The following is a 26,564-nucleotide window of genomic DNA, read 5'->3' on the forward strand; positions in this document are numbered from 1 at the left end:
TAGATTTGAACTCATTCCACAGATAAGACAAAACTTTAAAAATCACATCATCTCACATACTAAATTCCAGACAAACAAAACACAGTTACGTAGTCTTATGAATCTACAGACAGATTTAAACTCAGTCAATGGATAAAACAGAACTCTAGAAATCGCATCATCTTATATACTAAATTTTTGGCAATGGGAAAAAGAACAAGCAATAGAAAATTAGATACTTATGGATCATGTCTATATGCCCTCAGTTCAGAGATATTGCATAATCCAAGCAACTTCTTAGATTTTGGACACACAAGTCTGTATCCATTAGGATGTGGATTTTCAAGAACTTCGAATGGTCCAATATAAATGTCGAAAAATTTCTTTATCTCGGATGTTAACACTTTAGATTTCTCTTTGGCGTTCACCAACATGAAATCTCCTACTTCAGATGTAGAAAATCTACCTTTGCCATCATGTCTCTGCTTTCTCCTATCCCCCTATTTTTTCATCATCTCCCTAACACATTCTTCCCTCCCTTGTGGTGACAGAATTTCCAGACTAGGGATCACTAAGCATCCATGTTCAGAGGTTTTGCCTTCTATACTAAACATTAAAAGCACCTGAGATTTTACCAATTTGCTTTGTTTACCTGTTGCTCGTCTTATCTCTACACATACAATAGGCATTTCTACAAAATTTGTACTATACTGCATTTTGTCTCTAAATTGTTCAGATATACCACAAATCAGGCTACCTGTATCAATCAAACAGCTCCCTTCCCACTGATCAATCTTAATCATAATGTAAGGACATCCAGAATCTAAATTATCTCTGTTATTAGACACTTCATGTAAAAGATCACTTTCAGTTTCATCAAATGCTGATCTACACTGTTTTTGGAGGGTTTTATAAACTTTACTGGTAACATAGCATTACTTTGGTTACACATGTTGTTAGGTAAACATTGGACACACTTCATGGGTTCCATAACACAACCAACATCACTTATTTCAGAAGGAACACAAAATATATTACTGTCGAAGTTACATTTCCTACTTAGATCTTCTTTCACTTCATTCCACCAAATTGGATACAGATTTTGACTAATCAAAGCTAACTTACTCCAGAATGCAAATTTATCTATGTTATCATCAATATGGTCCCAAACAAATTTCAAAAAACTTTCACCTTTATTCTCTAAGCTTAAGATAACCCACCTTTACTGTTTGGATCATCACTCTGCATGACATTAACAACAAACTATTTGACTGGACTGGTTTTCCATGAATCTCACTTACATCATCACATATATTACTTACCTTACCTGTATTCACAAATAACTCTGAAATTTCATTATTCTTAAATTCCACAAATACCTGATACTCATCATTATCATCATATTCTTCCAAAATTACTTCATCAATAACATCACTAACATCACAAGTCTCATCTCCCTCATAGTCACACACCTTGCCTACATTCATTTGCAATAAGTGCCCATTACATCAAAATTCTCACTACTCTCACATTCTGGTTTTTAATTAGTATCTACATCATTGTAATTAAACAAAGTATTCCAAAAATTATGATCAAAACATAAATGAGAAATCTGATGTTCCTTCTGATCAACATCAGATACCTGTGCTACATTAGTAGTACTATTATTATTGTCTAAATGTACATGTAAATTGGGGGATCTGTACTTGTTGTGTTTCTTCGCCCAAAACCTATGGACCTTCATTGAGGTGGACTGCCATTTCCCAAATAGTTGCCTCTATGATTGTTTCTCCTATTAAATTTCCCATAGCTATCCCAATTGTTCCTATTCTGCTGATGTTCAAAATTTCTGTGTCTTTTACCATTTTGACCCTGATTGTAGTTACCACCATCTCTCATTCTGCAGTTGTTACCATTGTGATCTCTATCTTTTGATTGTTATGGTACATATTTCTTTCTACTGCCCTATCCAGCCTGTCTACATATCACAAAAATTGTTCTAGGCAATTGTCAGGTCCATGCACTAAATCCCACTGCAACCTTTCTGGTAATCTACTTTTTAGTGCATCAGTTAATGTCATTTCATCAAATGGCCCGTCAAGGTGTGCTAATTCCTGAAGTTGATTCTTATAAAATTATTTCAGTGTACCATCCCTATTCCTATACCTTGGACCCTTCAGAATTTCACTTTTAATTCTCCCTTGTTCAGCTTCTGACCAAAATTTATTTTAAAAACTTTTATCGACACTTTGATATGTCTCCCACTGACTTAAATTTAGATTTGCTCATGACAGAGTTTCGCCTTCAAGACATCTTTTAACAAGTTTAATCTTTTGGTTATCACTCATACCTGACACAAAACTATCTCTACAGTGGTGTAGAAAACCCACTGATGTTAAGTGTCTGATGGAAAACTCTTGATTGGAATGTTGGACCATGCAATACCATTGTTTGAATAAAGATTTTTGTGAATACAATTTTCCTGAGCTACTGAAATTTTTTGATTCAAATTATTTACATAAGTTAGCATATTGTTTTCAACATTTAAAATGCTTTGATCTAAACTACTAAAGTTCTGTTCCATTCTTTCTGCTATGGCCTTCTGTTCAACTCTGATGTCATCAACATTCTTCACTTGTTGTGCCAACTGGGCCACAAACTAATTTTCCAAAACAATAAATTTATTCTCTAATACATTGACTTTTTCATTCACACTTTTTAATCCTTCTGACAATTCATTTGTCAATTCAGTATTGTGCCTTGTCCATTTTATCGCTGTTTTCAGATCATATTTCCATTAATTTGTCATTGACTGCACGAAATTTGCTATTGTTTTCCATCTTCATTTCCTTCAATTTTCATTGTTTCTTTGCTAACTACACATTCAAACATGTCTACGCTGGGTCCTACAGCTTTCATTTCATCACCACTACCCTAATCTCTATTTATTTCACTAGCAATCACATGAGTCCACCAAGTAAAATTAATTTCAAAAATGATTTGTACCTATCTTTTCTGATGTCCTTCATTGTAGTTGTCAAGTCCTCTTTCAATTCATCCAGTCCGTCATTGTTGATATCACATGACATTCTCATAACTGTTGATATGGCTTCATTGGGCAGTCCTGTCTCTCTCTCTCTCTCTCTCTCTCTCTAGAAATGACACACATCACTGTTCTTTCTTCTTTTGCAACAGACAAACTTTATCAGTCAACAGATCCCAGCTGAGCCCCCACTTGTAATCACACCCTCCCACACATCACTATTAAAATTCTCTGTTTTTGCACAAATTTTGAAAGCTTCAAGAGGTGTAAGATATGCAAAAGAGAAACTTTTTACTTATCTTCATTATCTCATTGTTGTTGACACCTCAAAGTCTTGTGTAGGGGTACATTCTTGCAGCTGAAATTTCGATTTTGTAGGTTCTTGATGACTAAATAACTGATGAAGATTTGCCTGTATTATTCTCGAATTTTATTCGTCACATCTTTCAACATCACACTGTTTTTACATTTTCCACATTCAAAAGAAAAAAAATCAATAATTACATAGTTAGTGACAAACTTAGAAAATGTCTACTTCCATCAGAGCCATGCCCATCACTACTTACACACTGTCATACTCATAATTTGCAAAGAGTTTACAAAGCAAACGAGTTTACAAACTTTCTTTACCAAAGAAGAATCTTTGCTAAAATATATCATTAGTTTATAAATCAATCTAGAAATAAATTAAATAATTAGTGTTTGATTGTGCAATTAATAATATGAATTTTAAGTATACCAGAAAGTTCGTAATTTCAAATATTTTTAAAAGAAGAGTAATTTTAACTGTTAGTACATATCGGGTGTAGCACAGTAATTTCTTTTTTATACACTTTAGCCTGAAATATAATACATCTTATACAAAACCATATAACTTTTTTTTTAATGAAACACCTCGGATAAATTTAACATATGCTAGAGTTGACAGTATACATGGTATCGGTTATCTCAAAAAAAAAAAAAAAAAAAAAAAAAAAAAAAAAAAAAAAAAAAAAAAAAAAAAAGTAATTTTAGATAGAGGAGGGTGATTCATTGCAAACTGCCCAAAGGGATATTTTTTCTCCATGAGGATGTTCCACCTCATTCTGCACTGGACACAGCCTTCCTTTGGGCTGTCAGATTTTATCTTGTCCCCATATTTTCATGCATAGGATCCAGTGACTTCTTTTCCTTTCCTTAGGTGAAAAAAACATTGTATGGCAGGCATCTCCAGTATGATGACAAAGTGATTTTTATTTCCTGAACATCCAAAATGCAGACTTCTACCTAGACATCCATTGATGGGAGAAATGTGTCAGAGTGAAGAGTGAATATGTAGAGGAGGACTAATGTCATCATCACCAAGTTTTGAGGTCATGGTCACAACCGTTCCCCCTCCCCAATGGGGCTCACAGTTCTTTCGTGAGTTCATGCTTGATGCACACGAGGGCCCCAAGCCCCAAGCTACTGCAGCCCATTCTTCCTTCCCTGGTTGCACTTCCTTCACTGTGCTCCTTCCTCCATATCCTTGTTCCTTCTCTGCCTCTGCTGCCCCCTCACTCCCCTCTCCATGTTCTGATTTATGTTGACCTGGCTACCCCCCTTGTTCCCTGTATTCCTTGCAATGTTGTTCCTCTTGCCTCTTCTCTTTAATATTTTTCAGTGTTTTGGTCCCCACTTGGCTCTGACATCGACTTCCATGTCTACAGTGTGGATTCCTCTCCCCCCCCCCCTCTTCCTTCCCCTCTGTTGCCCCCCTCCACCCCACTAGGTCACCAGCACATGTAGCCAGTCCATGTGGTAGTGCTGTTATGTAGTCATTTGGCTGAACCTTTGACAACACAGAGATCACACAACTGATAACTGAGCTGTTACCTCCCCATGTATGCTGAGGAATGGTTGCTTGTCACACTGGAGCATCAGAACTCACCTCAATGGATGCCATGCCAAGCAGCCCTTGCTGTGGTTGGGCGGCACATATAGGGAGAGTGCCTGACTGGAGTGAGTGGTATCAGGGCAGATGCTTGGCACATTCAGCATATCAAGCTGAAAGAACTTTGCTGTTCTCAAATGGCCATCTCTCTGAGTGGTAAATGTTAATTGAACACTGCTTTATATGACCCTCCAGCCTTCCCTTCCCTGGCTACACCCTGGGAGGAGGGCCAGGCTCACAATCTTGGGGTGAAACTTTCCCTGCTAGTTGGTCTGTACTAGGAAGGATGGGAACACATTCACTGCCATAGTCTCTCAGTAAGATGCAGTCAGGCTCCCTGTTGATCAAAGCTTATTCTGGGGCCCACTCTGCAGCTCTTCATGCTTGTGACTGTCTTGGCAATGCCCCAGTGTCCATTACCCCTCACCAATCACTGAATATGGTCCAGGGAGAGATTTTTCATCAGGACCTCACCCTGCAAACAGATGAGGAACCCAAGGTTAATCTGGAGTGATGCAGCATTCCCTTTGTTCAATGCATGCAGAAGGATCATAAAGAGAACTGCAGCATAACCAGCACCTTCATTCTGGCTTTTGAGAGAGATACCCTCCCAGAGAAGGTCAAGGTCATGTGTGACTGATGTAATGGGAAGATATATGTCCGGCCATCCTTGAGGTGCTTGGGTTTTGGGCATGTGTATTCCCACTGTATGGCAGACCCTTCATGTGGTGACTGTGGACACCCACTCCATGTATAAAGCTCCTGTTTTCTGCCACTTGTCTGTCTAAATTGTCATGACTACCACTTTCCATGTTTGCCAGATTGCCCAAATTACAAGGGAGGAATGAAGATCCAAGAGTAAAAGTCCCTGGACTACCTATCTTACACTGAGACTTGCCATAAATGTGACCGACTCCATCCAGTGTCACTTTCTTCAACTTTTGCTTCTGTTACATCTTTCCCCCTCCTCCCTCTTCCTTACCACAGCCCCATCCCCCCGCCCCCCACCTTCCCTGTCCCACCTCCAGTTCCCATGCCCTCCCCTCCAGGTGCTACTCCCCTCCCCAGCCAAAAAAGTGCCCCCCCTTCTTCAGCATACACCAATTATTGGGCTCCCCCTTGGGTTCCCTCCCTCAGTGTGTCTCAGGCTGGAAGCCTGCTACCACAGCTTGACTGCAAGACACATGTCTGTGGGCCCCAAGGACACTCACTCTCTTTTGGTCCTGGATCTTGCAGGAGCCTGCTCATCCTCTGTGCCCTGCTCTCCTCATCCTGTGAATGAGAAGAAGAAGAAGAAACACAAGCCCAGGACAGGGCCTCCCTGGTGCTCACGAAGCAGGCATCTCCCCCCTCACAACCTAAGCCTGACCTGTTATTTATGGATGTCACACCATCCCCATCCGTGACGACCACTGAGTGAGTGACATGACTTCCCCTTGGCTTCTTTATGTCTAACCTGGACTCTCATCACATGCTAAGCCAGTGGAAATGCAACGGATATTATCACCACCTACTAAAAGTGCAGTACCTTATTTCCTCTTATTCTGCATTCTGTCTTGCTTTTCAAGAAACACAATTCTGCGATGACCACTTTCCAACATTTTGTGTTGTCAGGCATTCTGTCGGAACCAAGCTGGCCCCAGCATAGCATCTGGAGGTGTCTGCACTTTGGTTCGCACCAATGTCATTAGTGACTGGATCCCCCTTCATACCAACCTGGAAGCAATAGCAGTACAAGTGTGAACAACCCCAGCAATCATCATTTGTAATGTCTACCTCCTTCCAGGTAGGCAGTAGGCAACTTCCTTATATTGAACTGCCTACATTAATACAGCACCTCCCACTCCCAATCTCCCCCTCGAGAACTTCAATGCCCACTACCCCCTGTGGGGGACTGCAACTTCAATGGGTAGGGGTCTTCTAATTGATCACTTAGTACAGACTTCCTCCTCAATGACAAATCCTACCAACTTCAGTGCCACTCATTGCACCTTTTCTGCTATCGATCTCATGATCTCCTCCCCTGCTCTCGTGGCTTCCCTACATTGGTTGACCAATGTAATCTCTGTGACAGTGACCACTTTATGGTGATTTTTATCATTCCCCTTCTGCCAACTGGCAGAGCCCATGTTGGGCATTCCACAGAGCCAGTAGACCTATATATATGTCTGCTGTTCACTTCAGTATCTTGCTCTCAGACTGCATTGATACAGTTGTGCAAGACGGCTCTGACACTATCTTTCAGGCCATTTGTACTGCTTTCCCCCTATCCACAGGTCATCCTCATCATTGACCAAGGATGTCACAGTCACTGTACAGGACCACATACAGGTGCTGCATTGATTTAAACAATACCCTCCAAAGATCAACCTTGTTGCTTTTAAGCGTGTTTGTGCTAAGGCCCACAACTTTGTTAAGCAGGGTAAAAAGGAATGCTGGGAGCCATATGTTTCCTCCCTGGGGACATATGCCTCTGCATTGCAGGTTTGTACCAAGCTCTGTAGCCTTCTGGGCTGCCAGTGACAATCAACTGTCCAAAGTCTTATCCTATAGTGTGCTCTGTGTACTGGTCCATTGGTACTTGCAGAACAGCTTGCGACACACTTTGTGACAGCATCAGTATCTTCTTCATATCCTGCTACCTTCTTCTGACAGAAACGATGAGTTGAAGAAACCCCTCTCTGTTTCAACTCCCACCAAGCTGAAGCCTATAATGAATCATTCACTGAATGGGAATTTGCGCTGACTCTTACCTCTTGACAGACACATCCCCAGGCCCAGATTCCATCCACAACCAGATAATCCAACACTTGGACATTACCCAGAGGCAACATCTACTCAGGGTCTTCAACTGTATTTGGCTCACAGATGCCTTCCCCTTGCAGTGGTGAGACAGCCTGGGAAGAACCCAACGTCTTGCAACAGCTACTGACCGATTAGCCTGACCAACATACTTTGTAAATTGCATGAGAGGATGGTTACCTTCTGATTATGTTGGGGCCTTTTGTCTCCATGTCAGTGTGGCTTCCAGGAAAGACGATCTACAACTGACCATTTACTCATATTAGAAACAGCAATCCAACAGGCTTTTACCAACTGGCTTGGCACCTTCACATTTTAGTTGCTCTCCATGACTGGAGCTTTTGTGGCCCCCTTCCAGTTTTTATCCATGATTTTTGTCCCATCAACTCTTTTGTGTTCATGTTGGTACCTCATTGAGCACCCCTTGGACCCAGGAAAATGGTATTCCACAGGGTTGCATGTTAAGTGTAACACTCTTTCTCATCGATTAATGGGCCTGTACCTTCCACCAAGTCTCTGGTTACCCCGGCATTGTAAGTTGATGATTTCTGCATCTGGTGCCGCGCCCCCTCAGTAGTGTCTGCTGAAAGCCAGCTCCAAGGTGCCATCTGACGGTATCTGTGTGGCCATTTCCTGTGGCGTCCAGTTTTCTCCCTCAAAAATGTGGTTTATGCATTTTTGCTGTAGACCTACAGTACACCCAGATCCAGAACTTTATTTAGGTGACCACCACCTAAATTTTGTAGTGCAATTCTGTTTCTTGGACCTCCTTTTTGATAAAAAGCTGACATGGCTGCCCCATATTCAGCAACTGAGGACTACTTAAAGCTGAAGCTTAATGCTCTCCATCTCCTGGTCCCCACATCTTGGGGTGCAGATCATGCTGCTCTTCTTCATCTTTACCATGCTCTGGTTTCATCCAGACTAGATTATGGTTGTCAGGTTTAGTATCACCTTGATAAGCTGAATAGGAAATACCCTGGAACAGATGGTTAACCATCGTCTGGTCTGGCTTTTAGAGACCTGGTAACTGCTTACCTGTTCTCAGTGTGGATTCTGAAAATTTCAGTCCACGGTCGATAATCTGACCCTCTTCAAAGTGGCTATTCTGCAGGCTTTCCTCCATCAGCATCATTGTATTGGCATACTCTTTGATATCAATAAGGCACACAATACTACTTGGAGGCACTGTATTCTCGTACAACTGCATCAATGGGGCTTTCATGGCCACCTCCCCATTTTCATTCAGTCTTTCCTGTCTCAGTGGTTTTTTCGGACCCAAGTTGATCACATACTGTCTGATTGATTTGAGTGGGAGAATGGTGTCCCCAGGCAGTGTTTTAAGTGTTACCCTCTTTTGCCATAGCCATCACCAGTATAACATCTATGGTAAGGAGTCCAGTATGGTGCTCCTTATTTGTGGACGAATTTGCTGTTTTCTGTTCCTCTTCCAGTGTTGCAATGGTGAGCCATCAGTTGCAACTTACAGTGTGACAGTTAGAGGAGTGGGCTGCAAAAATGGGTTTTCATTTTTCTGCCAATAAGTGTGTGTGTGTGTTCATTTTAATCATTCTTGTCTTCCTTTTAATTTGCCTGCCTTGCATATGGGGGGACACTATCCTACATTTTAGAGACCCAGTGCAGTTTCTGGGCCTCATTTTTTACTCCAGATTGTCATGGTTGCCACAACTGCGAGACTTTAAAGCCAGAATCCTGAAGTCACTGAACATCCTCAAGTGCCTCAGCTACAGGTCTTGGGGAGCGGACAGGGTGCATCTCCTCCAATTTTATAGGGCTTTTGTGCACTCGTGGCTGGACTATGGGTGCATGGTGTATCGGTCAGTGAGGCCCTCTAAATTGTGGATCCTTGATGCTGTCCACCATGCGGGGATTCAACCAGTCATGGGTGCTTATCAGACCAGTCCCATTCCCAGTCTCTGTGCTGAGGTTGGGGAACCACCACTCACCATCCGGTGGCAGCTCCTCCTGATGCACCAGGTGTGTAAGTTTCTTGCAGCTCCAACCTCGCAAGCTCGCCATATTGTTGCTCATCTGCCTCTGGACCATCTTTTTTCCCACTTTTCCCACCATACCCGAGCCGTGATGCCATTTGGGATCAGTGTGCAACATGTGCTGGAGTCTCTCAGTGTGGAGCCCATATGGCCCCAAATCCAGGGTTTTAACTGCCTGCCACCCTGGTTACTGCAAAGGCCCAGAGTGATTTTAGATTTGGTATGGTACAAGAGAGATTGCACACCTGCTTCCATTTTTAATGCAACATTTTCTGCCATTTTATCTGAGCACACCACTATGTAGCTGTTTTTACGGATGGGTCAAAACAGGGGGAGTTCGTTAGTTGCTCTGTTGTTTTTCCAGTTTGTGTCCTCAAAGTCTGACTGCCTCAATTGTTTACTGTCTTTGATGCAGAATTGTCTGCAATCTTGTGGGCACTGGAGCAGATGAGACACTCTTACCATCCTAAATTTCTTGTCTGTTCCAATTCACTAAGTGCCCTTCACTCACTGCAACATTTGTATCCAGCAGATAAAATAGTCCAGACCATCCAGGATGCTCTCCAACTATGATGACTGGGTGAGGAGTTGGCTTTCTGCTGGGTTCCAGGCCACATCAGCATTGCTGGGAACAAAACGGCAAATCTCGTAGCCAAGGAGGCGTGTCTCGATCTGCAAGCATTTCGCTGTGCCATCCCTCTGTACACACACACCTCACTATTGAGCTCACGAGTCACGTATTGGTGGGAGGATAGGTGGCTGTAAATGACTGACAATAACCTCCGTTTAGTCAAGCCCACAATGTGTGTGTGGTGTACTTCCTTCCAGCCACATATACGGGATGAGGTTCTCCTCACTCAGCTTCGGATGGGCCACAGTCCTATGCTGCATGGCTTCCTGCTCTGGTGAGAGGACCCTCCAATGTGGGGTACTTGTGGTGTCCAGGTCAATGTGCACTACATTTTATTGGATTGCATTTTATTTTCTGAGCAGCGGGCCACAGCTGACTTGCCGGTGGATCTGCCATCTTTTTTAGGAAATACTCAAATGAATGTGGTTAAAGTTTTAAAGTTTTGTGACTTGTCCAATGTTTTCACCAAGATTTTAGGGAGAGGGTCTTAATTTGTTCACAGTGTGACTGGCTCACCCATATTTTAGGCAAGTGTCCAGCCAGTGACAATTTCCTGTGGCATCCTTGACACTCCTCTCTCGTTTTCCTTACGTTTTATTTTCATATACAGCAGTTTTCATCTTTTCCTAATTTCTTTGCCTGTATGCTTAAATTTTACTAAAATTGTCCACATTCATTTTTTTTAATGTGTGTCAGGGCACTGATGACCTCAACGTTGAGCATCCGTAAGCCCCAACACACACATGCACAGTACTCTGAAACTGCTTAAACCTGTTCATCATTATGGGGTGTGTCTGGCTATCACTACCTTTCCCACTAGTCCCATCAACAGCCTCCTCACAGAAGTGGGGATTCCCCCTCTACAAATATGATGGAGCCAGCTCCTGGTTTCTTACACAATTGCCATTCGACAATTCCCTGACCATCCTGTGTACCCCCTCCTCTATGCAAATGAGGGATGTTTCCCTCCGGCTGGTTGTAATGCATCTCACTTCTCTCTGTCAGGATCTCCATCTCCAGACACTAGAAAGTGCCCCTTGTATTTCGTCCCACACTCCTCTTGGATGGTGCCTCGACCGTGGATTAGGACTGACCTGCTCCAGGATCTTAAGGTCTATTTCATCCTTATGATTTAGTGGTGTCTTTTACATTCCATCCTTCAGGAGTTCCAGGGTGCTACCATCTTCTACACTGATGGTTCTAAAATGATAGATAAGATAGGATATGCTTTTACATCTCCTACTGGCATGGAACACCATTCACTGCCAGGATCATGTAGTGTGTTCACAGCAGAGCTGCAACCTATTAACAGGGCCCCCCATTTTGTTACACAGGCCTCCCTCCACAGTGTTTTAATAGGTACCAACTCAATGAGAAGTGAGCAGGCTATAGACTGATGTTACTGGCTGCCATTGGTCTCTGCTATCCACGACCTTCTTTCTGTCCTTGGTCATGCTGCCTGCTCAGTTGTCTTTGTCTGAGTCCCAAGTCAGGGAATGAACTGGCTGAGCATTTGGCTAGAGAAGCAGATACTTTCTTCCCACTCCCTTTCACGATCCCAAATGCAGATATGCGGATTCACATCAAATTTCTTTTTGTCCAAAAGTGAAATGACATCTGGTGCACTACTGATGTCAGTAATAAACTCCACACAATCAAGGAGACTACTGCAGTTTGACATTCTTCCCTCCCCTCCTCCCAGAAGGAGTCCACTGTCTTATGCTATCTATGCCTTGGTCATCTAGGCTCACCCCTTTTTCTCTTGTATAATGAGCCACCCCCATAATGTAGTTGTGGAGCCAGACTGACAGTATCCCATATATTGGTGGAATGTCCCCTCCTTTTGGCCATTTGCACATAGTATGATCTTCCAAATTCCTTGACTTTAACGTCAGCAAATGATTCACAGATGGCAGAACTGGTCCTCAGTTTCCTTTGTGAAAGTGGTTTTTGTTTTCAGTTACAAGGTTTTCCTTTTCTCCTGGAGCAGGTGCAGGGTGTTTGCAGTTGGGACCTCCCCTCATGTTTTGTGGGTGTGGGACCCATGACCACTCCCCCGTGCAAAGACCACTGTTTTATGCCTCTATTTTTCCAGTTTTTAGATTTTATCTATCCTTTTATGCCTTCTGCTGAGTCTGCTTTTAGCTTCCTTGTTTTATAGTTTGAGCCCTCTGACTTGATCCATTCACTTTTCCTGGACATCTCTATTTTTCACACATGACTTTTGAATTGCAGGGCTGATAATCTCGCTGTTTAATCCCATAACCCTCGCCCCCCCCCCCCCCTCCCCATCAATCAATCAATGAATCAGTCAAGGTCACAGCCTGATTTTTGCATAATGAAAGCTTTATGACTGTCCATGGTACCAGTCAGCTGAGGAGCCTTACTTTAAGGATCTTGTGAATGAACAGAGCAAGCTGAGTTTCGACAGCTGATGCTTAAAACTCTATGTTGTCATACAGACAAGTTTTCCACCATTCAAAAGGATCAAATGAAACACAAAATATGTTCCATAATTCTCCAGCAAAATTTCAATAAGTAACCTATATCTTACGAGTCTGCTTATTGACTCAAATGCTGTGTGTTCTACCATTGATGTGTGATCCTCCATATTTGCTGCAACATATTTATCTATTTATTTTTCATTCTTTGATCACTTTTTGTAGTGTATTGGGTATGTCAAGCATTTGTTACAGAGTGTCTGGTATTTATGTAAAAAGCATAAATTGTATGCAATTTTTCAGGCATTGTGACAAAACTACAAAGATTTTAAGTTTACACTGCACAAAATGGTGACTGCATTGTCTTACCACCCTTCCAATGAACTGAAGTCTGCCACCTACTTTACCTATGACTGAGCCTAGATAATCATTCCATTTTATAGCTGCACAAATTGAAGCACTCAGGTATTTGTACAAATTGACTGATTCCAACTGTGACTCATTAATATTGTAAACATACTAGAATACCTCATTTCTGTATTTTCTGATTCTGGTCATCTAATTTCCATAATTCCAAAAATGCTGCATCATCCTAGCATCCTTGGTCCATAGTTTTCTAGGAATCATGTGAGAAAAGCACGAGTTGGATTCCACATGACTGATGTGAATCCATGCTGGTTGGCATGGAGATGGTCACTTTTCTTGACAGAACTGAATGTTTGTGTTTAGCTGGTTTGGTAGTTTCTTATCATTTTTGTTAAGCAGAAGTATCTTCATATACTTCCTAACTTTCCTTCACTACTGGTGATCCATGATTCTAAAACCACCTTGTGACCTTGATTTCCTCATTCACCATGTCAAAATGTTAGGAAATGTTTCTTTCTGGCAGATTCATGAACTGGATGTTGGAAAACATGTTTAAGTAGTGTAAAAGTATGTCTGCCTGTTCTCATTGCAAATACAAGCCTTTAGCTGGTATTTTAACTCATTACCTGTCACAGTGGCTTTGACCACTGGTGTAATGTTAATGGTTGCTGTGATGTCACTTTTTGGGGCATATATTCACAATTTTGTTGTTAGTTGGTTAATATAATGAGTTTGAAAACGAAAAACCTGGTTGTGGTTACAGACTGATCCGTATCTTTGCTGAGATCTATGTTAGGTTGAAAGTTGACTGTTTGGGTGTGAGTTGGCAAAGCCAATGAATGTGAAATTTTGAAAAAAGCCTGGTTGTGGTGACAGACTGATCTGTAGCTTAGACCATTTGAAACAATTGCTACAGATATCAAGTTATATGTTGTTTACAGCATTTGTCAGATGTTTCCTGTGACTCATATTGAATATTTCTTTTTATCAATAAGTTAATTTTGAACTCTTTGAGGGAATTCAGCTGGGTGTTGCTGTTTAGATGGCATGATATTTTGGCCAACTCATTTGTTACCATCTGCAGGTAGTCCTAATGACTGACTGTCTGCCACTGGGTGACAATATAAACTCTCCATACTGTTTTCTGCTATGAGCTGCAGTCCTCAGTCACAATCCCACCACCACTGGGCTCAGGACACTGCTGATGCAGATGTGTGATCTATTCTCCATTCTCAGTTGCTGTCATACTAGCAGATTTTCCCATAAACTGTTGGTGTTTTAAGCATGCTCTAGGGTGGGTCTCAAGCCTTACTTACTTTGCAGCAGGTTGTTAGAAAAGGCCACCACATTCTGAGATTGCACCTTAAGAGTCTGCAGACATCCAGCTACAAGGTGAACTAGTAATTGAAGACTATGCTTTCCAACTAAGTAAGACTTGAGACCCAGCTAGAGTGTGCTCTAATACAATGGCAGTCTGTGGGAAGATGCACTCACATCATGGCAACTGAAGAGCTGACACTACTCCTTAGCATCCCAAGCCCAATGGTGACAACACAAACATTGAAGACCATTGCTCATGTACTGACCACACACTACCTTACCACATCATCAGTAGAGCTGTGTCCAGGTACTGCTGGCCCATTGCTGACAGCAGGAGAGAGGTAACATAAAGACAGTCCCCAGTGAAAGACAGTTAGCCATCAGAATTGCCAAAATGTCGCATGATGCCATCTGGCTGAATGGAAAAGAACAATTCAAAAAACTTACTTTACGTTGACTGGACTGGAATGCAATTCATTTTGTCAATTAGACCTCATAATTATAACTACAAATGAAGTATGGACAGCAGATTAATTTCAATAAAATGCAAGTAGTCAATGTATTTAAGTTACTTATAAATAATGAAACCAAATCTAGAAACCTTTGTTTACCACAATATCAGACTGATATACACTCCTGGAAATTGAAATAAGAACACCGTGAATTCATTGTCCCAGGAAGGGGAAACTTTATTGACACATTCCTGGGGTCAGATACATCACATGATCACACTGACAGAACCACAGGCACATAGACACAGGCAACAGAGCATGCACAATGTCGCCACTAGTACAGTGTATATCCACCTTTCGCAGCAATGCAGGCTGCTATTCTCCCATGGAGACGATCGTAGAGATGCTGGATGTAGTCCTGTGGAACGGCTTGCCATGCCATTTCCACCTGGCGCCTCAGTTGGACCAGCGTTCGTGCTGGACGTGCAGACCGCGTGAGACGACGCTTCATCCAGTCCCAAACATGCTCAATGGGGGACAGATCCGGAGATCTTGCTGGCCAGGGTAGTTGACTTACACCTTCTAGAGCACGTTGGGTGGCACGGGATACATGCGGACGTGCATTGTCCTGTTGGAACAGCAAGTTCCCTTGCCGGTCTAGGAATGGTAGAACGATGGGTTCGATGACGGTTTGGATGTACCGTGCACTATTCAGTGTCCCCTCGACGATCACCAGTGGTGTACGGCCAGTGTAGGAGATCGCTCCCCACATCATGATGCCGGGTATTGGCCCTGTGTGCCTCGGTCGTATGCAGTCCTGATTGTGGCGCTCACCTGCACGGCGCCAAACACGCATATGACCATCATTGGCACCAAGGCAGAAGCGACTCTCATCGCTGAAGACGACACGTCTCCATTCGTCCCTCCATTCACGCCTGTCGCGACACCACTGGAGGCGGGCTGCACGATGTTGGGGCGTGAGCGGAAGACGGCCTAACGGTGTGCGGGACCGTAGCCCAGCTTCATGGAGACGGTTGCGAATGGTCCTCGCCGATACCCCAGGAGCAACAGTGTCCCTAATTTGCTGGGAAGTGGCGGTGCGGTCCCCTACGGCACTGCGTAGGATCCTACGGTCTTGGCGTGCATCCGTGCATCGCTGCGGTCTGGTCCCAGGTCGACGGGCACGTGCACCTTCCGCCGACCACTGGCGACAACATCGATGTACTGTGGAGACCTCACGCCCCACGTGTTGAGCAATTCGGCGGTACTTCCACCCGGCCTCCCGCATGCCCACTATACGCCCTCGCTCAAAGTCCGTCAACTGCACATACGGTTCACGTCCATGCTGTCGCGGCATGCTACCAGTGTTAAAGACTGCGATGGAGCTCCGTATGCCACGGCAAACTGGCTGACACTGACGGCGGCGGTGCACAAATGCTGCGCAGCTAGCGCCATTCGACGGCCAACACCGCGGTTCCTGGTGTGTCCGCTGTGCCGTGCGTGTGATCATTGCTTGTACAGCCCTCTCGCAGTGTCCGGAGCAAGTATGGTGGGTCTGACACACCGGTGTCAATGTGTTCTTTTTTCCATTTCCAGGAGTGTATTACACACAACAACTTGTTAAAGCAATTAATATTGGCAAGTGCCATTTCGAAAATTAATTACCTAAATCATTTGCTTGTGATGTCGATTCTGAAGGCATTTGATTTGAATCAGGGATTTCTGTTGAACAGATTTATTGAAAAACAGTTTCCTTCAAGACAGTATTACACTCCATGACTACTCGTATCCTTGTGCACTGCTTTGTTGACTATAACTACCTAAGCATTTCAGTACACTCTCATTTGAAACTTCATTGGGTTCATAGTATTCTAGATTTCCTTATGTGGTGAATATAATGTGTAATGCTTGTGAGAATAAATGCTTGATGTGCAATCTTCTGTGTGGTATGGTATGCTAGCCACACAAAAAATTCCATATGCTATAAAAATTACTTTCTCCACAGGAATATGGAACAACAGGTATTATCCTATGACATCCATGATTATGACAGCAAACAGATCATCAGCACATGACCTTTTAGTGTGTGGTGACTCAGATGGTTACCTACGGCTTTTCAGGTAAGTGATCTTCCACTTGTAAAGCAAAACACTAGTAAAAATAATCAGAAACTAAATGTGTTATAATGCAGACACATGGTACTTTATTCATCTCCTTTTTGTGTAGAAAAGCTTGTTTACTTGAATGAAACTGTACCCCATATGAAATTTTTTATCATACCTGAACCAAATGCAAAAAAAAAAAAAAAAAAAAAAAAATATATATATATATATATATATATATATATATATAGAAGGGATTACAGAGAAGCTGAATCTGGTGCAGTTTCGTGTACCCTTTCACCAGTGACCAAATTATTTTCATTATTTGCATCACATCATGATGTAAACAAAGACACTGCAGGTGACATTTCATTGTTAGTGCCAATGCAATGTCTGGTTGCAGAGGTCACTACTACATTATATACATGTGTGATAGTTTGACATGCAGTTGCTTTCATGACAAAGGCAATGATAGACATTGTCAAAAGCTTGGATTTTCATAGATATTTAATGCAACAACTGCACTAAGAACATTTTGTACAACAAATCCATTGTGAAGTACTTTATGGCTATATTAGTTTCTTTTATGGTAAGGATAATGTACAGAAAGTCGGGTTGACAAATACGAATTATTTAGGAATAAAGGAGATGACTCAGTGAAAGGCAGAAGTGCTGCATTGTCTATAGGTACACAAACAAAAGGTACAGAGCTTTGTTAGCTAGGGAGACAGTCATGTGCATGGGAGAGAGGGAGAGAGAGAGAGAGAGAGAGAGAGAGAGAGAGTGTGTGTGTGTGTGTGTGTGTGTGTGTGTGTGTGTGTGTGTGTGTGTGTGTGTGTGTTTGTGCGCATGTTTTTCCTACAAGCTTGAAAAAGGAAGTTCATTCAGACAGATAGCAAAGCTCTGTAATTTTTGTTTATGTATCTATCAATGACACAGCACTTCTGCCTTTTATGGTAAGGACATAGTGTCATGTTCACTAACTGGAGCAGTCCTGCATGAAATTATAGCTGCTATGTAATCTAGCACTCCTGCAGTGCTCTTTCGATAAAGACGTTGTGCCCAAGTTCACAGTCATTAAACATCAAGTAAGATCTCCTGCAGTGGAGAAGATTATACAGAAGATAACCCTTGCAGTTATGAAGGACAGGATGTGACACACAAGATATGAATGAGACATAATGCCTGCACTTCGCTTAACTTTCATTGTTTTCTGTTGACTGTTCTCTCACCAAGGAATGCTGATGCTGAAAAGACAAGCCTATCCTTGGCTCGGGATGGTGCAGTTTGGACAAAATTTGTCATTCCTGTGGTTCCTGTGGGGGAGAGAATATATCTTACCACTCTTGTTGATTTGTCCTTGCTGGTGGAGCCTGAAAAAGAGAAAGAAACACTCTGATGGGGGATTAGTGAAAAGTAATCCCTTAGCAGGACAGGTCAACACGTGGTTGGCAATGGTGCAAAATCTGTCTCGGGGAGGCACAATCCCGGTGTCCTCGTGGAGCTGGTGTGTCGAGAAGCACCACGGAGGATGCATAGCAGTCTTCAGGGTGCTGTTCTATATCCGCTGCAGAGTCACAATGTGAGCATCTGCAGTTTTCCCCCAGATCACAGCCGCATACTCTAACAGTGGGCAGACCAATGTTAGGTATAGCACGATGCAGTGTTGCGGTGGCAGTGATGACTGTGGGTTTAGCAGCAGATACAGGGTGTGAATATGTCCTATTGCTCTCCCTTGCACATCATGGATGTGATGCTTCAGATGAGCCTACGGTCTAGGGTGACCCCTAGGTATTTCACTGTCTCCCAGGATTTTGACTGGCGTAAGCCCTGCTGGCAGAAGTCTTTGGGTGAAGACAACTGCCTGACTCTTCATGGAGTTGAATTTCAGCTGCCATTTCGTTGCCCACAAGCCCAAGGCGTTGCACCCGCATTGGAGGTGGTTTCTCAGTACTTGGGCATTCATACTGCAAGTGAACAAGGCCATATCATCCGTGTACAGTGGCAGTTCAACTCTTGCCACTTTCAGGGCATCGGCAGTGTACAGGGATACAGCAAGGGGACGAGGACCAACCCCAGCAGCACTCCTGCACATATCTGCCGGTCTGTGGATGTACCATCGTGGTCCTCATGAAGAAGGCTTGTTTAGACAGGTACGAACAAAGTAGCAACATGTGGGACGTCAGTATCCCATGTTCAAAAAGTTTGAACTCGAGACCACCATGCCACACCGAGTCAAACACTTGGGAGACATTGAGGAACACTGCCCCAAGGTATTCCCTCATTTCCAGTGCCTTCATCGCTGGTTCTACCACCTGCAGGAGCTGGTGGGAAATGGCATGTTCTCCTCAAAACCCGAACTGCTCGTCTGAAATGATGCCCCCCTGGGTGACGTGTCGCATCAGTCTTCTCGTGTACAGCCACTGGAAAACCTTCGAGAGGGATGGGAGCAGGCTGATGGGTCAGTAGCTGGATATCTGGTGTGGGTCCTTGCCAGATTTCATAATGGCCACAACCTCCACGTGTTTCCACACAGAGGGGTAGACACCTGATCGGAGGATCTTGTTAAAAATATTGGCAAGTTGCCAGTGTAATCCAGGTGGAAGGTTCTTCAGCAGAAGGTTTGTGACGCCATCGCTGCCTCCAGCCTTCTTGGCGTTCAGCGAGTGAAGCTGCACAGCAAATTCTTCCTCCGTTATTGGCTCGATAACGTCGCCTTCCTCCCTTGCGGCGTGGAAGGTTGGTAGTTGCTCGTGGACCCACCATATGTGATCAACGTTGATGATGTCGGACACCTATATGAAGTTCACTGTGAATGCGTCCGGATCACTGGCGAAGTCGTTCCCGACCTGTAAGCACGGTATTTGCTGGCGTTGGCGTAGGAAGGATTTTACCACCCTCTATGCACTACCATCCTCAGAACTGAGGGTAGACACAAGGTCTGCCCATTCCTGGTTCTGGTGTTGCTCAACTGCTGCCTTAATTTCCCGTCTAATGTGGTTTAAGTGGCACCTCATGTCTGGTTGGTGAGTGTGCTGCCATTCACGAAACAGTCGGTTCTTCTCGGTGATCGTGTCCAGAATAGGGCGCGGTAGCTGTCGCGAGAAGTCTCGTAGCCCTTGGCGATGTCTCGGCGTGGCTTCATCTGCTGCTTGGAGTATTCTTCAGGTAAAGAATGCTAGGGCGGCATCTGCCCCTACCTCAGCAGGGTTTGGCACGTCCTTGAGCAGTTCGAGGACTTTCATCTGAAAGCACTCGGCGTCGAGCCTGCGATAGCTCGGATGGCTCTCTGGAAGGGAAGCTCTAGCCACGTCGAGGCCAAAAATGACCAGTTCTCACCAAGGGACTGGGACAGGAATGATTTTAAACGATTCCATAAGCCTGCATCAGCATGTTGGTTTAAGCCATAAAATGATCAAGCAAACTCACAACTTCAATCTTATTACTAAATAACAAGGAAATGATTTGGCCAATGAAGCGTAATTTTGAACTTACTGGATAAGGAGCTTGATGAAGGTGCTATTTTCGATCTCAATAAATGATTAAATTGTGCTCCAACTCCAATCATTAGTATAATCTGGTGTGAAACTAGCTCTGTGTCATCTTCGGAATAGATGGCAGACAATATAAGACTGTGCTGTCTGTGTTTTACCAATTGCCAAACTCCGTAAGGTTAATATTAGCAAAGTGAAAATATAATGACCCAGGCTTCTGAAGAATAACAGGAATTTAATTGTGTTGCTGTCCCATAAGGGAAATACAGTTGTTATTATTAATGCCATAGATTATCATGATAAATTCTCTGTTTTGTCAGAGGATAATGCATACAAAATTTTAATGTGTCATCCAACATGAGCACTAAGTAAAATGACAGGAGAGCTACTTTTAAGAAATCAACCCTTTCTGAAGATGGGAAGAGTTTGTGACCAATGGCTTTGGGGCCACTACGATCATATGTTCCTAAAATACACAAAGAAGGCATGCCACTAAGACCATTCAATGGTGCAACTGGCTCTACAGTATAAAGACTAGCCAAATGTTTAACAGAATTCATGTCACCAATTTTTGGCTGCTGTGTAGATCTGCAGAGTATGGGGTGTGATTACGGCAAATAACCACTACCTTCGCACATTGTGTAACAATATTTATTACTGATAAGAGCATTCATACACAAATGTGTGAACACAATCAAGTAACCAGACTGACTGCTGGTTAAAGAGTCCATTGGCCCAGAGTCTAGTTGACCGCCAGCAATGATGCTTCATGGAGCAGTGTTCCCACAACCACATTATGAGCTCCCAGATCTTTGTTGACATAATGAAACAAAGAATTCTCAATGCAGACAAAATTATGGTCAGTCTCTATGTGATGCCTCTGTTTATAAAGTTGTTGAAGTTACATAGTTTGCTTGTCAACCTGTTCTCTTTAGAAACCATCGGGTTATTCTGGCACTCTTTGACCATCTCTTACATTCCATATAGTGATAAATATTATGAAGTGAGTGTCAGAATTGTCATGCATTCAGCCTTGTCACCAGCTATGGCTAATTTTTGGAGAATTTTAAAGAACATACTTTTAATAATGCCCCTGTTTGCCCAACCTGTTTTCATTCTTAAGTTGATAACATCGTTTTATTTGTTCTCATGGAAAGGAAATATTGCAGCAAATCATTGATGATGTGAACAGCACATATCCCAACATAAAATTTACTGTGGAACAGAAGGAAGGAAAGCTGGCCATTTTAGACAGTTCTATGAACAACTCGGTGTAACTTCAACTGACCCATACAGAACAATGTCTCAATGGGCACAGTTTCCACCATTCTGCCCAAAAGAGAGCTTTGTTGAATAATCTGATACAGAGTTAAAAGTGTACCAGATAAGAACTATGTCAGCACAAAATTAATCCATTTAACCCCTGCATTCAGATAAGATAGCTATCAGGAACATGAAATCAAGGCAGCTGTGTCTAGAAAATGCTTACAAAAATCCAGTCAGTTAACAGAACAAGATCAACATTTGGCATTCCTTATACCTGTGGAGCAACATCAAGTAAAATTGTAATGATTCATAGACAGACGTGGGATTAAAATGTCTTTTGATCATGAGAGAAGCTGTGGAAATTAGAATGTGTGTTAACAACTTTGATAAAGATGTGGATTGTGTTCTCAGCAGTGTGTTGAATCAGTCATTTGTTAACAAGATATTGAATAGGAGTGTGTCCTGAGTGAAACATTGATGCTGCAAGTGATATTTCATCATTGGTGCTAATGTAATCCTTGGTTTCAATGGGTACTATTACAGTATTTACTTCTGCGTGATTGTTACTTCTTTGATAGTCAGTTGCTTCCCTGATGAAAATAATGTGGATAGACCTACTGCTGAAAACTTTGATTTTCACAGAGAATTAGGGTGTGATTTATCAGTCTTGTGACTGTTGCTCATTTAGTGCCTGGCCATATTCATGTGTATGCTAATAGTGGTTAGCTTTATGTCTTACAATATTTATATTCCACCCAGTAGTTTCCAGTATCATATTAATACCACGAAAAAAATTATTTTTAAATTTTCACTTTTAGGCTAACATTAACTGCTACTATTTTGTAAGTTTCTGTCATCTTTTTCCCAGTTTGGCTTGTCTATGTGATACCAAAATAATAATCTCAACATAGACTAAATGTGTTATATTTTTGTGGTCCAAATGAACATTCTGACAACCTACCTTCTAAATGTCTATTACAACTCCACCAAGTCCTTCATAAAACAGAATTTATGATAACTCAGGTCCCCATCTTAAGCCTGTCACAACTAGGTGGCTTCAAATGATGTTACTAGTGCTTTTACTCTTCACCTGTCTAAGTAACACATGTTTTAGATTTATCCAGAAAGCAAGTTTTCTCATTAGTGCACACAGAAGGAAAACATAGTAACCTGAAAGCCCTTATTTGGACAGATACAGCAGTCATTGAGCTACTGCTCAACATATCCACAGCAGAATTGATACACTTTTCATACTGATACTACATGTTTAACTTCTGTGTTCTCATGTCATAGAGGTTGGTCTAGGATAGAAAACAGCATGTACCAGTTTTCTAAACCTTTTTTCCATTGTCAAAATGTTTACCAAGACAGAAATTTTTTAAGTGTAAGAAAAGATGGAAATTGATGGGAGCAAAGTCAATAGGCCCAGCTGTAGAATGGATGATCAAATACCTTCCAGCAGAATATTTACACAAAATCTGCTGTGTTCTAAGCGATTTGTGAGAAAGCATTAGTGTGGACATGCCCAAGAACATTATTTCTAGCCTAATGCATTGCAGCTTTTGTTCCAAGTTCCCTAGAAATCTTTCTGTTCAACTATTTTTATGTTCCGTGCTTTTGTTAACACCATTACAGACTCACGAAAACTGAGCAGTTCTTCAAAGTTAACAAGATCATCAACATATTCAGTCCAGAAATAGCACTCTTATATAATCTTTTGCAAATGAAGTTAATGCCTTGGCCTCTTGGAACATCTTAACTTTTCTCCACAGTTAATTAGTGGGTTACTAAGAAAATCTTATTGTTCTTCCTCTAGTAATGTTTAACACAGATTTTCTGCTCTTCTCAAACCAGCCTGACTTCTTGTTGAAAACTACCATGCTGGTATCCCTACTAGTTTTTGGCTCTCATTGATAGCAGATACCTCACACTCTCGATTGAACAGTGTTCACCTTTTGCTGATTTGTTTTGAGAGTATATCAATCTATTTTTGATTACAATACATATCAGTTCTGAATTTTCAGTTTGTGTGTCATAGTACCTTAAACCAAATGGTAGTCACAATAGCCTTGACAGTGCTATGCACTTTTGTGGTATCCTGATCTACCACAATTTAATTTGGTGACTATCTGTAGCTTCCCATCCACATTTGGTTTCCATTGCTCTCTCACATTTATGCTGATTAATAAATGATTAGCACTAATTTCTGTTTATTTACCTGATTTTTTTTACATTTTTATCTACTTTGTGCTTAATGACTGAAGAAATAACATCAGTTTTATAAATAGTTCTTTCATCTAAAGACTCCAACATTCCTCTTGAAAAACTGTGCTATTGATACTGTCCTTTAGATGAAAAACACCACTGTCATTGCTTTACCTTAACATCTTTTTCTGATCATTTCCATAGAAATAGTTCTTTCCCTATATTTTGCATTCACATATATAATTATCATTTTGTTAAGGCCAGGGAAGTATCCAAATGCTGTTTCTAGGTCAGCATACGAAAAAAGGATTTGATGTTCCATTGACAACAAAGTTGTCAGATAATGGGCACTTGTTCAGACTGGGATATGAATTCAGTCATGTATTTTGCAACAGACCCCAATAATTGCCTTCAATGATTCAGGAAAATCACAGGAAACCTGAATCCAGATGGTTGGCTGGAGATTTGAACCGCCATCCTCCCAAATGCAAGTGCAGTGTTGTAACCACTGCTGCATCTTGCTCAGTGTTATCCGATATTATTAATTTCATCAGTAAGAAAATTTCAGTATTTAGTATTACCGGTACTACACAAAATTTTGTTTCAGTCACCTGGTGTGTTTGTATGTATGTTCTCCTTTTATACAGAAAAATAATGAAACATATTTTACTTTTGCAGGTATCCATGCCTTAGTCCCAAAGCTGAATATAATGAGGAAAAGGTATACAGCATGCAGATAGCAGTTGCAAGATTTCTCTTTAATGACAAAAACGTTGTTACTGTAGGAGGTACTGATGCTGCATTGATGTTATGGGATGTTGTGGATGATTAGCAGTACATTGTCTGGTAAACAAGATTTACCATGAAGAAGGGGCAAAAAATGCTTCTGCACACTGACCACTAAATTTGGATACATATATGTTATATAAAAAATTTTATACTTTGTATATCATGAATCATCAATTTACTGTTATGAATGTAAATAATTAGAAAAAAATTGTATTTCAGGAGGTATATTATTGTATTAGATAGAACACTGAAAATGTAATTTAAAAGCAGTTGGCAATGAAAAGTTACAGTTAAATAACCTTATTTCTTATAAAAGTTTGTTAGATAGATATCAATAAAACAGTTTACATTTATCTGCAGTTCTTTATTAATAGAAGCTTGTTTCCTTGTATGAATTATGTCAAACAGTTCCACAATTTGCAAGCAAAACAAAAGTACATATTATTCTTTAAGTAACAACAAAAGGACCAAAATCTCTGAAGTGAGACAAAACATACCAAAAAGATAAGGAACAGAAACAAAACTCTAAACAAAGGAAGAAAGCTAATGAGACAATAACGAGGTACTATTAGATGGATGTGAAAGATGACAAATGGAAACAGCAAAGAGACAGATAATTAAAGAGTTTTACAGAAACAGAGGGAAGGAGGAAGACAAATGCAATAAGAGGTACCAAAATGACAAATAATATAGAAGATTACACCAGGGAACTAAAATGACAAGTAAGAGCTTTAGAGAAGAGGATGGAGAAGAAATCATACTAACAAGCTGAAAGACCAAAGAAGAAAATGAGATGAGCATGATTGCATAGGAGATGGTATGAGGAGTCAACAGAATGAGATTGCAAACTACAGAGCTGTGACATGTCTTAAAGGGGCTGGAGAGTGATCCCAAAATTTCTTAGCAAGAAATTTAAAACCACTGTTTTCCATAATTCTTGTCTACAAAATAGCACAAACTGTTTGGAAATACAAAGAAAATGCAGTTTTGGTAGCATACATGGATGTCCACAGAAGGGGGGAGGGGGAGGGGCAGGGAGGAAGCAGGAGAGAACACTGGTCCCTCCTGGAATCTTGATATAGGCTTTTTCTTCACTACAGAATTCTCGTATATTTCTAGCAATTATTATCAGCAGCTCTACTAGACTGCTGAACCCAAAGCGAAATGCTGTGACTTTAGGGATCACTGAATATGTCTTGTATTTCTTTTTTGTCATGTCATTCACAGGAAATTATGACAAATTCTTGACATCCTCTCCAGGTAATTTGGACCCTTTTGAACTCTACAGAGCGCAACACTGTGCCAAATTCAGTTACACAGCTATGAAGTCTGCAGTTCAGTTGGCTTGAGTGCACAATAGTGTGACAAATGTAGGGACAAGGACTTCCTCAGTTCAGTCCAAGGCTGTTAAAAAGTCTGTTCTACCAGGCCTTTCAGGTTAGTTTTGCATTTCCCACATTCATCCATTCAAATCCTGCTCCTGGGGTATGCTTGTGCCAACCAATCCAAAAAATGTAACGTCCTTTCACATTTAATTCAACTTTAGATATTCCAGTTCAACATTAAAAATAGAAAGCTTGGAAATATTGCAGTAAATCCATTAATGTGATCGAATATGGAATTTCTCAAGCAAACAAAATGTTGAATAACAATAATGGAATTTCCTGTATGGAGCAACCTCCCTCCTCATGACAGCAGCACTCCACATTCCTACATTTTACCTATTTCACAAATTTAAACCTACAGGTCA

General features: G+C 41.7%; 1 protein-coding gene across 1 annotated transcript in view; it reads left to right on the plus strand.

Annotated features, from left to right (window-relative positions):
- The window catches only part of LOC126475349 (echinoderm microtubule-associated protein-like CG42247), a 335,583-nt gene extending 310,525 nt beyond the window's left edge, over positions 1-25,058 (plus strand). Inside the window, exons 16-17 of the mRNA XM_050103159.1 lie at positions 16,964-17,078; positions 24,704-25,058. Coding sequence (XP_049959116.1) covers positions 16,964-17,078; positions 24,704-24,857 — 269 coding nt within the window. The 3' untranslated portion in view covers positions 24,858-25,058. The remainder of the gene's footprint in view (positions 1-16,963; positions 17,079-24,703) is intronic.
- The last annotated feature ends 1,506 nt before the right edge of the window (positions 25,059-26,564 follow it).

This window comes from Schistocerca serialis, chromosome 4, assembly GCF_023864345.2.
Source record: "Schistocerca serialis cubense isolate TAMUIC-IGC-003099 chromosome 4, iqSchSeri2.2, whole genome shotgun sequence".
NCBI lineage: Eukaryota > Metazoa > Arthropoda > Insecta > Orthoptera > Acrididae > Schistocerca > Schistocerca serialis.